This window comes from Onychomys torridus, chromosome 20 (genome assembly GCF_903995425.1).
Source record: "Onychomys torridus chromosome 20, mOncTor1.1, whole genome shotgun sequence".
NCBI classification, from domain to species: Eukaryota; Metazoa; Chordata; class Mammalia; order Rodentia; family Cricetidae; genus Onychomys; species Onychomys torridus.
Window position 1 is genome coordinate 38,757,677 of NC_050462.1, and position 14,587 is coordinate 38,772,263.

The 14,587-nt window shown below is 41.2% G+C and overlaps 1 protein-coding gene across 8 annotated transcripts in view; it reads left to right on the top strand.

Annotated features, from left to right (window-relative positions):
- Grip1 (glutamate receptor interacting protein 1) overlaps positions 1–14,587 on the top strand; it is a 627,506-nt gene that overhangs the window by 475,838 nt on the left and 137,081 nt on the right. For all 8 annotated transcript variants that reach the window (XM_036169628.1, XM_036169632.1, XM_036169625.1 and 5 more), the window contains 3 exons: positions 1,951–2,086; positions 3,573–3,718; positions 10,185–10,268. In XM_036169628.1, the coding sequence (XP_036025521.1) occupies positions 1,951–2,086; positions 3,573–3,718; positions 10,185–10,268 (366 nt within the window). The remainder of the gene's footprint in view (positions 1–1,950; positions 2,087–3,572; positions 3,719–10,184; positions 10,269–14,587) is intronic.

A 14,587-nucleotide genomic window follows, 5' to 3' on the forward strand; every position in this document is an offset into this window, starting at 1 on the left:
TGGGAACAGCTAAAGGGAGGAATGGAGAAAGATGCGTATGATCAAATTACATTGTATGAAATTCCCCCAAAAATATGTTTTAATTGTATGTCTAACACTTAAAGGTCTAAATCAGATGTTTAACTTTATAGAACCACTCTGCATGTTTAAAAACCAATGAGTTTTTTTTTTTTCCCAACACCCTTACATGTCTGTGATGCAGATAGGCACTATCTACTATGACATATTAATTATTAACTTTTTAACATTGAAACCTTGCTTTCTACCAACAAAGACTTTGGGGTTATTTCTTAAGCTGTTGTCTCCAATGTTGTTGGGCCCCTATTGGTATCAATGGCTTGTCTAAGCGGTTGTTTTTGTTTGAAGGAGGACACTAATGACTTTGCAAATACTGATAGACTTAGGTACATATGTTTCTGGGAAATGACAGAAAAGGCTTCTGACTTTCATTCAGTTAGCCAGAACTTTGATTCTTGGGTTTTGGTCCTCAGCTGGTCTTTCACGCAGAGTGTTATGGATGACATCAACATCAATATGAACACATAGCTTCTCTTCTGGACTCAGCTTTAAAGAACAATGTACAACACAGCTTCCTGAGGTTGCCATAGAAAAGCCACCTTCCTGAGTGACATGCTGGGGCATCCCAGCCACAGGACCAAGCAATGACAGCCCTGATTGGGATGAAATTCTCTATGTCACAGAGGAAATCAGCACCCGTGTACCTCTTGAATTCCTTCATCAGGGGGCCGGTTCTGCACACTACACCCCATGAGATACTATTTCTTCCCTTAACATATTTAACACGTTTTTTTCTTTCATATATTGATGGAATAATAAAGCAACAGTTTAAATACCTGTATGATAAACAGTCATAGAGATTTATGAAATTATAATTGTTATGCATAATTAAGGGGGAAAAGAATACAAATAATCTTTTTTTTAATTATGATAAAAAAAACAACACAAGGCTGTTCTTAAATTTTCATGTATGTTTGGTGTTCTAGAAGTGCATGACCCCGAAAATTCATAACCTAAATCAACCCAAATTGGAAAGCCATGTGATTCTCCATCCCCATCCAGAAAGTATCTGTGTAACAGGAGGAAATAGCATGGTAGGAACCTCTAACTCAGAGTTTATCATAGTTAGCCTCCACATAGTAAATGTTGATCTCTCTCTCTCTTTCTTAGTTGAAAATAGAGTCTTCACTCATGCATTATATCCCAGCTGAAAAAAAATATATTCTTAAAGCTACCTTGGCTAAAATCAAAGGATTTGAGTTCTTGATTAGTGTGTAGATATTATTCCCACAACATCTGTGAGCTTTAAAAATTGCATTCCCTCAATAGTGAAAGTTTTGTGGCAGTTATCCCCAAATCCTGAGGACCAACATTGACATATTCTTCATAAAATGATAGATACTGCCACCTGAACCATGGGACTTTGATTTTAAAGACTAAATAGTGTTGATAATATCTCTCGAACCCGTAGAGAACACTCTCCGGGTAGTTGGCTTCCTAAGCTGAGATGTCTGGTGTACACTGAGTTGGCCGCCATGTTTTATGCAGTTGTGTGACTATTTAAAATTCTGTTCCTTCTAGCCTGACAAACTTGTGTTGTAGTTTGAATTATAATAATAGAAAACAAAGTCTCGAGTGAATGGAGAAACCGTGGGGAGAATACTGTCATTGGAACCCAAGAGGATCGATATTACTTATTATGAAACCAGAGTGGACCAGCCCACTGGTGCCAGGTCAACCACTTCTCCTAAAATGCCTTTCTCAGTGCCATCTGGGCCCCCAGCATCATGCGACACTGCAGTTACCATGCAAACAGAGGTCTTTTCTTGTAAATGAAAAAGGGGAAATACAGGGGGGTGGAGGCACTGACCCGCACAGCCGCCATCCCTGGTTCTCCCCTCCTTTAACAGGCTGAATGCTTGTCTTTTACAGAAGAATTCAAGGGCTCCACCGTGGTGGAGCTGATGAAGAAGGAGGGCACCACGCTCGGATTGACGGTATCAGGAGGAATCGACAAGGATGGCAGGCCAAGAGTGTCCAACCTGCGGCAGGGAGGAATTGCTGCCAGGTAACTGCCATGTGGCATAACAGAGAAAAGGGAACGCGGGTATAATTAATCCAAAAAAATTAGAGTTTATCAGAAAAGGTCACTGATAGATAAATGACATCTGCTGTCTGCCAGGCGGCGCCTCCCCACAGAAGCACGGCGGGCATGCTTCAGAAACCACTCCCTGGCTCTGCCAGCGGCCTGGCTGGGCTGAGCTGAAGCCACTGGGGACTTCTGTGTCTCCTCCAGAGCAGCCCAGCTCCTGCAGGTTTAATTTTGACAGGATTGCTTAAGGTCTGACTGTGCCTCTGGCTGGCAAACGGGCTGCAGCGGGAAAATGGCACTCAGATCTACTAAGTGTGAAGCAGATGACCCAGGAGATGTGAAATGTCTAGAGAGGAGGAGACACAGGCATAACACTCCAGGTCTCCAGGGAAAGTGTCTACTTTCCCACCAAGGAGGCTCTTCTTTCTCACCGGAACATAAGAGGTTTCCTAGGGGAAACACAGAGCAGGAAGCTTGCTTTGTCCGTGTCCAGTGACATACACAGTAGCTCCCGCCATTGGTCTCGCTGCCTGTTCTTAGTTTGGAAGTCTGTCTGGTAGATAAAGCCCAGAGCAGTAGGGGTTCTGTGGCCATGAGGGATGATGGGATTGATGCTGCAACTGAAGTCTTTCTCTGTAATTTCTCCTTCCTCAATATTTTTTTAATCAGTGCTGATTAGTAATAGACAACAGGTTTTTGTTGTTTGTTTGTTTGTTTTGAAAAGCAAACAATAAGAAACAAAATATGCTGACTATTTCCTTGCCTCCGACTCTGGTCCAATCTTGCAATAAAGACATTAAAGCCCTGCAATGTCCAAAGGGCAGGCAACAATATTAAAAGGGAAGAAGAAGGAAAGATTCGCAGTATCTAGACTAGAGTATTCACACACACACACACACACACACACACACACACACACACACACACACACTCTCTCTCTCTCTCTCTCTCTCTCTCTCTCTCTCTCTCTCTCTCTCTCTCCATCCCTAGAGAAGCAGTGCTAGGGGGCAAGCCACTGATGTTTTCTTTTTCTTTATTAAGAAATTTTCTACTCACTCTACATACCACCCACAGATCCCACCTCCTCCTAGCCCTCCCTCCCAAGCCACCCCACATCCCCACATCCCCCAAATCAAGGTCCCTGGCTCAAACTGTTTGGGCAACTAATGTGTTTTAAGGTTTTGTTTTCTGATGTTTTAGAAATAAAAGAGGTAAAGGTTTTGAGGAACAATCAGGGACACACCCAAGGCAGAAGTTCCAATCTCTAACAGGCAGGGCCAGTAGGGTAGCTCCACCACATGCCCACCCATTCTCAGCCACGCTCCTTCTTGTAGGGTCTAGTCTCGGCCTAGGAAGCGGGTGTTGATTGTGTTGACCTGTTAAGTTAGAGGAGGGAAAGTCAAAAAGTTAGAGAGTGGCCTGTGGGAAGGATGCACCCACCATAGTGACATTGCTTTTGCAGAAGTGACCAGCTGGATGTGGGTGACTACATCAAAGCCGTGAACGGAATCAACCTGGCCAAATTCCGCCACGACGAGATCATCAGCTTGCTGAAAAATGTTGGGGAAAGAGTAGTCCTGGAAGTGGAGTATGAGCTCCCACCAGTCTGTAAGTAAAAACACCACCACCACCACCACCACCACCACCCCCGATGGCTGCCTACCACAGCTTCCCATCCGGGCCAGCTTTTCTTTTTCTCTTGGCCACCCATTAAAGTGATCTGTGGACACTGATGCCGCTTAAGTTATTATAATAAACAGTTAACATAATTTTTTAAAATCTATCCAAATATTGTGCTTACATTTAGGAAAAGCATGCTTACATGCTTTGTATTGACTCTTTAGTGGATACGCTCACAAAAAAAAAAAAAAAAAAAAAAAAAAAAAAACATAAAAGATGATGTCATATCTAATTATTATTAAGTAATGATAATGGTAATAAATGCAGCAGACAGATTTCGAGAACTTATGAAATCTAGCTTCACTTTTACTTGCTACATGTCTTTGAGAAGGTTGCTTAGGTTTTATGCCTCAGTTTCCCCATCTGCAAAATGGAGATCATTGCTTGCCACGAGAAGTGACTTGAGCTAGCATTTGTAAAGGACTTAGAACATTGCCTGACACTCTACAAGTTTTCAATAAATAATATATCAACCAATCGAAATTACAAGACAGACGTGTCATCCTTCTTTCCATCCTTTGAAGGTGTCAGAGAAGGCTCTCTCAAGTGAGTAGGCTACAAAGTATTTGAACCCAGCCTGTCTGCCTCCAAAGGCCACTTGCTCACTTTCGTGAGGCATGGCTTCTGCTGTGTGTTATGGCTGCCTGTGCTGAAGCTGTGTTTTTCTGGTGTCTCATCTCCTCCGAGGAGCTGTCACTAGGGAGGTGACCCTGGACAGCTCTTTGCTTTTTCCTACCCATGAGGACTTAGATCATTATGAATAGTTGATGATAATCCGTATTCAGCCATGAGTGGACGAGTCTTTACTGTGCTCCAGCCGTGACTACATATTCTGGGAATGTGGGGGACATCCGTGGAGATTGCACTCTACAGGGGTAAGGCAGTATTTAGCAAAAACCACGATAACCATGTTCCATCCTAAGGGATGTGGTAAATATGAGAGACATAAGTCAGAAGTAATTGGGGGTGGGGTAGGATGGGGATCGGACCACAGTGTGAAGTAGGGGTGCTGGGAAGAGAAGTTGAGGTGACACAGGTCTGGAACTTGAAGGCAGCGAGGGAAACAGCTGTATGAATTTCTAAAGGAAAAGCTCCAGGGGAAAGAGACAGTCGGCGATAAGAGCAAAAGGCAAGACAATCCCTGTGGTTGTTCTAGAAGCATTGAGGCCAGTGTGGCAAGAGTGGAGTGGACAGGAAGAGAATTGAGAGATAAGCTCAGAAATGTAAGGTGGGGTGATCTCGTGGGCCATTGGGAGGACCTTTCGCTCTGCTCCGAATGATTCGGGAAGCCTGGCCTCAAACAGAGGCAAAAAACGATCTCACCGTTCCAGAGGCTTTCGGGTGGCTGGGCTGTAGTCAGAAGCCATGGCAGGAGATAAAGGTAGGGAGGCACGTTGGGAGAATACCGCAGTGATCCACGTGAGAAGCGGAGGTGGTGAAGGTGGAAATCAGTCAAGTTCTGCATGTTTTGAATGAGGAGCCAATGGGGTTTCCTAATGAATGTGAGTCAGGCTAAGCAAAAATAGAGTTGGGGTCACGCCAAGGTTTTGAGCCTGAGCAACTGGATTGATATAGTTCCTATTAATGGGGCTGGACAAGATTCCAGGGAGAACTGATGTGTTTGGGGGAGGCTGAATACTACATTGAGATTGAGGGTAATACAGAAGGTATTTGAGATTCAGGGACCTGATTAAAGCACTCAGGCTACGTTAACTTCTCTGAGCCTTGGGATGCCCACCTGTCAATGGCTACAATCACTGCTGGATGTGCCCTGTAGGAATTCATCAGTGTGATCACATACTTAGGTCATTGTTACATTCTTGGCAAATATTAGCCATTATGACTGTGACCATTATAAGGGTACCGTGGTTTCTTTAACTTTATGAAAGTCAATTTGCCTTTAAATCATTATCTCAAAGCATTTCGAGGAGTTAGAAAAAACAGCCCTATAGAGAGGTAGCTCTCATTTATACATTTGCCTTCCACTGGGTGTGTGTATCAGTACAATACATTCCATTCCTAAAGGAATTATGTACAGCTTATAGGGTCAGGCCCAGAGTGGGGATTTGTCCAGTATCATGGATGATTCAGAGCTACAGACTTGGGGAGAATGGGAAGGGATGATACAGACTGAATAGGAAGAGTACCACTCTGAGCAAGAGGTCCAGCCAGGGAGTCAGAGGATACAGTGGCCTGCTCAGGCCGGACAGGATGGGACTGTCAGATCACAAAGGAAAAGCAAAGATTCCAGGATAGGGAGGCCACCAGAGAGGCAACAGGAATCAAATGATGAGGTTCCACAGAAGATGTGGGTGTTGACAAATCCTCGAGGGCTTTTTAAACTGTATTGTCAGACCAGCTTGTGTCCAGTACCATTTGAGAAACTAAATGGAAAATAGAGACTGATCATCAGACCTATTCACTGAACGCTGTTACTGTTTTCCAAGAGAGGAGATATCCTTGAGCTATACAGCATCTACCGAGTTAAAGAAGAGAGAAGGTTGGTATCCAACATGTTTAGGAGTTAAATCTGCTGAGGCTTGGTACTTAAATAGATTTGTCTTCCCCCATGCAATAAAGCTGACAGGAAAAGAGAAAATGTGCTTTTAAACGCCAAAGTCTTTTTCTTGATAGAATCCAGATGGAAGAGGCCTATCCTCCAAGGATAATCTCTATCTATTTTTCTTATGTTTGGGAAATTAATAATACCTAGGAGTTCAGAGAGGTTGAAGGCATTAACAAGCCTCTCCTGTGCTTAGCCCAGAACACTAAAACTAAATAGGCCATCGTATCTACCTGAAGCCCACCCAAGCTAGCGTCTCTCTGTCCCCCCACACCGAGAACCACACACCCCATTCACTGTTCTCTGAGTCTCAGCCAACTCAAGGGCTCAGAGAAAGCTGGGTATGTCTGTCTGTGATCTGAGAGATTAAAAAATATATATAAAGTCTGACCTTGGGCAATCCATTTATCTTTCCCAAGATTCAGTTTCTTTATGGAAATGAAATACTTGGTCTCTCTGTGTTCTGTACCTCATTTTAACTTGAAAATTATGTACTGCTTTCAGAACTACTTGGAGAGAATATGAGCAAAGTGTATCCTAGGTATTTATGCATTAAACATTGATCCAAAAAGTACCTTCCTTCCACTCTCTGTTCACATAACCCCAATGGAATTTTGAAATGCTAAGTAATTCTCAGCCATTTTCAGTTGACACTTAACATTGTTTCATCAGCTTAAATAATGAGAAAGAATGTGATTTGGGGACATTCTATTTACTTAAATAGTGTTTCCATTTAAACCTTGGAGCTACAGAGTTTCCCTGCTTAATAATTAAAAAGAGAAATCTGCCAGGCCTTTTTAGCTCCCGTTAAATCACCAGCTGAGTGAGGCCAGCTGTCTAACAGAAGGAATCCTTTCTTCCCTCCAATAGATAAGTGAATGATGTCACTGTGTGGCCATCTCTCTTCTGACCCTGTGGCCATCACAGTGGGAGTAGCGAAAACAGAAGGGTGTTGGAAGATTCCCTCCACGTAGTTCCTTCTGGGGTTGAGTCTGTAGGAGCACTGGTCCTTAAAGCTCTCCCTGTGGGCCAGGAATAGGAGTCAGGTCAGCCCACTTGAGCACATTTCTAGCCACTGCTAGCATCCATAGCCTCACAGGGGCAAAGCAAGACACAAGGGCAAGGGAACACAATGAGATGGGAAACAGCTCAACTCTTGTTCTTCTGTCGAGGTGGTGAGGATGGAGGAGGAATGGAGTGTTTCACTTGGAGCAAACTCATCTACTGTAGTAAAATAGCTTTCTGGAAACTCGTGCATATTTGCAAATAGAAACATAGAGTCACAGTACAACTAAAATACTGAGGAGACCTTTTACCTAGCCCTTTAACCCTTTGGCTGAGCCTCTTCATTACATCTCTGCGGAATAATGAGTAACAGTTACACGGTCAACACAAGGATACTGATGCTGGGTGTGAAAATTAAATTGACAAGGGCCAGTAGTGTGAATAAAAACTATAAAGACCCAATATGTTTTGTTAATTATATTAAGATGTTGCCAACAATAACAGTTATCATTGTAAATGGTGTAAAGTAGCGTGTGAATGACCTGAAGCTGTGAGTAATCCCAAAGTCTTCATACAGACTAAATTTGACTATAAGAATGTTGTGGTCAGCTACAGAAAGCAAAAACAAAATTAAAATTCCAGTACTTCACATTCCCAGAACAGACATCCAGCCAACAAGCACAGGTGGCCCAGAGCTGGGATTTGGGTGTGTATAATCGAGAGATGATTTGATGATTAAATGAAATAATATTTACAAAACCATTTTTGCTGAGTTCTGGGCACACAGTAGATGCTCACCAGGTATTTCTCGCCACGTCTTTGCCTTCCTCACCCCCATAAAATGAAAATATCGTGTTCAAAACTAGTTTCTTCAAGTGGCTTGTTGGGTCATAGAGATAAGAAGTCCTTTAGTTCAAGTCCAATTTTGTTCCTCATTTAATTAAAACTATCCTTCAATTCTTTCATCTGTTTGTTTGTACTGTTCCTAGTTGATTAGAATAAACTGAAATTCCCCTGATAGCAAGGAGATGACATTCAATTAAATCAGCCATATAGCAAAACATTTGTTCAGCTACGCATTTGTGCTGTTTGTCAGCATATCCAGGTTTTTCCTCTACTTGATACCTAGCCTGGTAGTTGGCAGATCAACTGTACCAGCCTGATTCTACCAGTTTAAATGCATACCTTTTTATTACTGTTCCTACAGGATCCCTTTGAGGGTTTAGCACTTCCGATTGTTAAAAGTAACTACAATTAATGCTTAATTTAAACCACTAGCTAGTTGTACAAATGGTGAGATGAGGTTGATTTTTAGTGGTTCTTTCAAACTGTGTGCAGATGCTCCTTGACTTGGGGTGGAGTTATGTCTTGAGAAACCCATCTAGAGTTGAAACCATTGTGAAATAACAATACTTTTAATAAGCCTAACCAACCGAATGTCTCAGCCTGATCCATCTGAAATGTACGCAGGCCACTTAAATGGGCCTAGTTTTCAGTAAAAGCATTAGCGCAGGTTGATTTTATAATTAAGTGCCAAATAGCTCATGTCATTTGTTGAATACTGCACAAAGAGTGAGAGGAAAGTATACTGTGAGTACATTTCACACCACAGTAAAGCCAACACATTGCAACTCGAGCATCAGAAGTCATGGATTTTGTATTGGTAGTTTTATGTAAGAAACATACTAAGATCTAGTAACAGTATAAAATGTGTTGTTCGTAAAAAAACTATGGCTATAGACATCATTATATGTTTTTTGACATAGGTTCTCACTATGTAGTCCAGACTGCCCTTTAAATCACTCTGTAGCCCAGGCTAGCCTTGAACTTGCAATTCTCCTGCCTCAGCCTCCCAAATGCTGTGATTACAAGCATGCTCCACCATTCCCAGCTTCCTGTGTACAATGTTATAAAGGATTGGAAGTCAGCTACCACACAGTACACAAGTTCTTCTTGGTCCGCCAACAAAATCATTCCTGCACTCATCATGTTAAAATACTAATTAGTGGAAATTTTTTTTCATGTAGCAATAGTATATTATACAATCAGAATCACTCACTATTTCCCCAAAGCAGTTTCACAGAATATTTTAGTGGCTTATGCCTTTACATGACGGATGCTCGCATGTGTGGTATAATGTAATTAGAGACTGCAACTTGGCAGTCCAATTTCATTTTGTGAAATGAAAGCAATAAGAGGCAAACAACAGAACACAGTGAGCATAGGCAAATGTAAGCAGATCTTTGTCGTCACATTTTGATTGTCCTTAGGATTTCTTTGGCTCTCCGTGTTTCATTTGGGCTGCCGGCATCTTTGTCAAACAGCCGTCCGTGTGTCAGAACATCTATTTGCAACAGCAATCTATTGATTGCAATGCAAGAGGAATAAGTTCTTTTCATATTCCATCTTCAAAACTAAAAATGATTGCAGAAATTATCTCCTAAGCTTTGCAATAGTCCTATTGCTTTTGTATTTCACAAAGGGAAACATTTCTATTTATTGAAGATTGCCTTGCTTGCTAGGGAGAGTTTAAGCAACATAAATATCACCCCCTATCTAGGATTTGTCTCTACAGAAGGAAGGAACTAGCTATGACCTTGTTTCTATACAGAACAACATGGGTCATTTATATGGATAACTACTCATAGTCTCTATATGGTATTACATTTCGTTTTTCTCAGACTTCTTTGGTACTATGACTTTTTTCTTCAAAATTAATTATTTGCAACAGAACTTGCAAGCCTATTATGTCACATTGAAAAAGTTGTAATAGAAACATTGTTACAACCTTAAACTTATGCTTTACCATCTCATTCCCATATACAGCTGTACAAGGGTCGAGTGTTATATTCCGAACAGTGGAGGTCACTTTGCATAAGGAAGGCAACACCTTCGGTTTTGTAATACGAGGTAGGTGGTGGTTACTGACGATGGGCCTTCAGATATTCCTAGAGAACTTCTGGGTGAGATACTAGAAGGCTTCTTGAAAAACTGACCTTTCCATGAGTTAAAAATATCATTAAGCAAATAAGACAGTGACAAAGAATCAACAAATTCCAAATGATCAACTTTGGTTTTAGCCCAGTAATACAGAGCGAGTAGCTACTCTTAGTAGACCTGGCCAGTTCCCTCTGATCCTACTGACGTAGCGCTTTCCAGTGTTCCTTTGTTCTTGTGTCTGGTCTGTATTGCTGAATCAAAAATATTGATAGGTGTGGCTTAATTTAATACCTAAGGATTAAGCAACTTGGTTTAAATTACTTTCTTTTGGAATGCATTTTATTATTGCAGCTTTCTAAAAATGGACCAAAGATCATTTAATCCTTGGGGTACCCATGTGTATCAATTCAACCTATCTCATTATGGGATGGCATTGATATGGAAGAGTTCAAGTGACTCCATTAATTCTGAACTATGGCCCTGTGTTCTTATGACTTTGTTTTTCTTATTAGTGGTCTCACCCCTGAAAGACTATAGCAACATTAGCAGCTCTTAATCCATAGTGTGATAATGAGATTCAATAATTACGTTTGCATCAGGAAATTTTAACACTACCAAGTTGGCGGGGGGGGGGGGGGGATTTTCCCTGTTGTTGTTACCTATAACAATGTAGTTTACATGAGTAAGACTTCTGTCCAAATGATTGATAAAATATTAACTAATATTAACAAGCACCTTAGCAAATCTATATGCATTCAACACTAAAACAGTCGTGCTCACTCGAACAAGCTTTTCTTTAAGTGGAGCTCTGAATGTTCAATTCTAATCTGGGCCAGCCATTGAGCAAACCAATCACTCAACGACATATTTACTAAGCACATACCTTCATGTCAGCATAGCGATAAGTGCTGTGGCATCATAAGACAATGGCCCTACCTCAAGGCATTAAGATCAATGAATTGAAGACACACACTGACAACTTCCACTAAGTGAGTAAAACAGAAGATAAACTAGGAGTTTATTATATGGCTTAGCTTGGTGGTTATGATGGTTTTCTGGTTATAAAACTTTTTCTGGCCAAACCTTCTTCTTAAGAGTTATGGTAGGTTCCAGGGCCTGCTTACTAACCAGAACTATTCTTAAATTTCTTATAAAAATAGACAAGATATAGTAGAAAGTCTCTCTATAAGGTGTTTAGGCTGAAGGATGGTGTATGCAAATCTTCTTCCCTTAAAACTATGAAGGAAATGCTTTTGAAACACGTGTAAGAATTCCTAATTATTGAATAAGTGTAACAAAGATTCCTTTTGCTATACACATCCATCCCTAGTTACTGTAAGATTAACCAATAATGCCAGGCAGTGGTGGTGCATGCCTTTAATCCCAGCACTCAGGAGGCAGAGCCAGGTGGATCTCTGTGAGTTCGAGGCCAGCCTGGGCTACCAAGTGAGTTCCAGGAAAGGCGCAAAGCTACACAGAGAAACCCTGTCTCCACGCCCCCCCAAAAAAGATTAACCAATAACAAATCAAATTGCTAATAAAGACCTGAGCCAAAAACAATTTATCATTACAAAATAAAATAGATAGATGCAACTGAATTGCACATGTAATATTACCAGAATATCCTTGAAACAGTTTTTGGGAAATTCAGAAGTTTACGTGTGTACACGTACAGGAGATAGGCCAGAGGCTGAAATGCTAGCTGATACATGGGTATAACTTCATACAAGAAAGAATTGGTGGCCCATGAAGTCAGTGTTCTCTTCTTGAATTTATATGATTATAGGGGCTCTTCTGATTTTAAAGTCTTTGTAGTAATGAACTAGGTTTAGCTGATGACTGTCACATTTGTACAGAGTTTAGAATTTTCCTTGATACACTGGTTAAACATAAAAAAATTTCAGTTTTATGTAATTTTACATTTTAAAAATCATTTTGAAGCCCCTCTCTAGAGAGCTCATCTGCTCAATAGGTAGCCACAACCCACCCACTAATGGTCATTGGCTAATCAGAATGAGACAGTGTGATGGATAAAATATTAGCAATCTGATCATTTTGACATCGCTGCAATTTTAGCTAAATTTGGGTCAGATAAATAGATAAAGCAGATAAGTCAGGATGGAGGTAGGCACTGCAGACAGAACATTTCCATTCAATGCTGGAGAGTGTATTCTTTACCTCTTCTGATAAAAATGTGAACTTTGTTAGTAGATGGATGAAATTTGTTTCTAACGAAAAAAAATCTTGGTTCTTGAGAAAAGAATATTCTTCCTGTAGAACATGGGGTGATGCCTCCATGTGAACTTTCGAGAGTTCATCCCTGGAACTAAAGGACATTCTCTGAGTCAGCAAGATGGCCCAGCGGGTAATGATGCTTGCCAACCAGCCTGCTGACCTGAGTTGGATCCTGCGAGCCCACATGTAGAAAGAAAGAACTGATTCCTGCAAGTTATCCTCCGACCTCCACATACATCTACAAACTAAAATAATTTAAAATGTTAAAAACAATTGAAAGAACAAAAATCTATTTTTAAAGAGCACCGTGTTGCCAAGCTGGCATCTTACACTGGACAAGGACACCTAGCCATTACCATGGTTAAAGCTGGACAGAGTCCTGCTCATTCTAACATACATGCATGATATTCACATTTAGTCTCTATGGTGATACTGGCATTGGCTTTGTTTTCTGGAGCTAAATATTGAACCTAGGGTCTCATGCATGCTAAGCTCCTCTACCGTGCGCTCCAATTCCAACCCAGGTCCTAACATTTTTTAAAAGCATCTCTGATGGTGTTAATGTATGTCATTATAACCAGTGAACATCACTGATCTGAGTTGCCTATTTTACGCTACAAGTCCAAACTTCCTAGAACCTAAGTGCCTTATTTAGTGCATTATTTCATTAATGATAAAATGTCAGCTATTGAGAAGTTTAGAAGTCAATTATCATGCCTTCAGTGTTTTATATTTAAATTTGGATCTGAGAAAATTATGGGAAAGTTTCTTGCTGGCTTCAGCATGCACCCTTTTCCAAATCAGTTCCCTCATAGAAGAGCAAATGTACCTCTTAGGAATACCTTGCAAAAGCAAATGCTTCTTAACCTTTCTCTTGGGCTTGATTCCTTTCATTTGCCTCCCCTTGTGCCAAGCTTGGGAAATGACAATCTGGTACACGACACACTCATTACAGAAGAGCTGGTGATGGCCTTCATATTTATAAGATACTGGCAAACTGGAGACTGCTCCTGTGATTTCCCAGGATGAGAACAGGAAAGGAACTCAGGTCGCAGAAAGAATAGAAAAGTAGGAAATGCTAAGCATTAAATAGAGGAGTCTACTAGGGAGAGAACTACCATTTTCAGCTTTGGGAAAAACTTGTTTGCATAAGAGAGAGAGAGAGAAGAGAGAGAGAGAGAGATAATACTCCAGTCTATATAACAAGGACCAATGTATGGCTTGAAAGGTGTCAGCTGACTATTAGGAAAAATGTTGTATACTCTCTCCTGTCCAGATGTGGGGTGGGCTGTCTCAGACCTAGTGAGTGGCCCATCCCTGGTGGCCCCAAGCACATGCTGGAGAGCACAGATGAAGGAAATTGTACAAACTCAGTATTGTTCAAAAAGAAAACTTCCCAGGGATTATCTTCCATCTGGAGCTTTATGTTCTAGTAAACTGCACACTCCTCTAAAGAAATTTTCTTTATACAAAATTGGAATGCCCATTGCAATCAGTGTGACAAGCTCTGCCAAGTCTTCCCCAGTATTTTAGACACTATACTTTTGATAGTGGCCATTAAAGCCACATTATTGTGTTCTAGACAGGATCATAGTCTATAACCCAGGCAATCCTGGACCATACGACACAGCCCATAGACCAGGCTGACTTCACACTCATGAGGATTCCTCCTGCCTCAGCTTCCCACATGCTAGAATCATAATTGCATACCACCACACTTTCCCTTCTCTTTTAACCACTTGGCCCTATTCTTGAGCTTTTTCTTTAATATATGGTTGAAGACCTGCTTCCTCATTTACACTATAGGCCATGTTGCTCAGCATGAGGTGTGCACACCTGTGCCTTGTTTATGACTGGGAGATGGTCTCATTGGACCAGTAGTTTTAATTAGTAAGCCCCAGGCCATTCCCGTTGTCAAACATCTTCTATCATTCTGATGGCTGCTTATATTTATTAAGAGGTAGAGAGGTAGTGACTTCAAAAACATTCTGCCTAAAATGAATAAGCCCTCTAAGGGTTTGACATGCCAGGGGGCAAGTTGCACATTCTCCTCC